Source organism: Austrofundulus limnaeus, unplaced genomic scaffold (genome assembly GCF_001266775.1).
Source record: "Austrofundulus limnaeus strain Quisiro unplaced genomic scaffold, Austrofundulus_limnaeus-1.0 Scaffold4, whole genome shotgun sequence".
NCBI lineage: Eukaryota > Metazoa > Chordata > Actinopteri > Cyprinodontiformes > Rivulidae > Austrofundulus > Austrofundulus limnaeus.
The window spans coordinates 3,613,345-3,614,399 of NW_013952406.1; the positions used below are offsets into that span (position 1 = coordinate 3,613,345).

At 36.1% G+C, this 1,055-nt stretch overlaps 1 protein-coding gene across 3 annotated transcripts in view; it reads left to right on the top strand.

Moving 5' to 3' along the window:
• The window catches only part of micall2a (mical-like 2a), a 14,730-nt gene that overhangs the window by 9,536 nt on the left and 4,139 nt on the right, over positions 1–1,055 (top strand). For all 3 annotated transcript variants that reach the window (XM_014023682.1, XM_014023673.1, XM_014023665.1), the window contains exons 10-12: positions 208–312; positions 479–543; positions 717–837. In XM_014023682.1, the coding sequence (XP_013879136.1) occupies positions 208–312; positions 479–543; positions 717–837 (291 nt within the window). The remainder of the gene's footprint in view (positions 1–207; positions 313–478; positions 544–716; positions 838–1,055) is intronic.

Here is a 1,055-nt window from a genome sequence, read left to right on the forward strand (position 1 = left end):
GATATAAGTTGTGTATTATTTGTAATGTATTTCTTTGTTTTATTTAAAAATGAAATGAATAAAATTTTTTGAATTTGAAAAAAAAAATCCAACTTAAAACCTCCTTGTGAACCAGATGGTGGTTTTAGAGAATATAGACGTGAACGCAGCCACAGGTTCTGAACTGCCTGCCTACAAATCTTTACAGCTTTCTTTTCCTCCTTTTAGGCTTTAAACCTGGAAGTTCTTCACCTGTGAAATCTCCACTCAGACCACCAACCCTAAAATCTACCAGCTCAACCACTGGTTTAGACAATCCTGGAAATCCAACAGGTGAGTTTCTACTCATTTTAAAACAGACCAACCTTCACATACACGATCTCAACCATGTGTTTTCTTTAAATATCTATTTCGAGATATTAAGGAAAGTCAAATCGAACACTTTTCTGAATAGCTGCCATTTAAAGAACTATCTAATCCTGTTTTATCTACCTCTCAGCTGCTAAAAAGGGAAAGTATTTGTCACCCACCAACGCCTTCAGGACCGAAATGAGGTCACCCTCTGTAAGTTCCCTCTATTAAGTCTCTTAAGAGATTAATTAACAGTTCTTTGAGTGTGCTTTCATGACTTTCCCAGGGAAAAATGGATGACTGTCTTTACGTTAAAATCTCTACAGTCGTAATTTTCAAATGAAAATCTTGTTTTGATTTTAAGTTGTTTTTTTTAAACACATCAGATAAAGTCTTATGTCCCAGTGGAGCAGATCGAGAAGGAGTTGGACGATATTGAGATGAACCTTGGTCAGCTGGAGAGAGAGGGGGTCGAGCTGGAGAAGAAACTTCGCAGCTTTGAGGACAGTACGTTTTTATATGTTTTATTTGAATTTTTCTCACCAAATCTGGTGGCTTCTTTTGCTTCAAAGAGTTTTTGTTACATGTTTTTAAAATGAATGTTTCTTCATTTTAAACCTAGTTTCAAACAGCAGCAGGCTAAGCTGCACTGGATCCAATCAAAAGGCAGTTTTTGTTTTTAATAAGAGGAAAAACTTTTGGAAAATTCCCCATGAAGTCAGAGC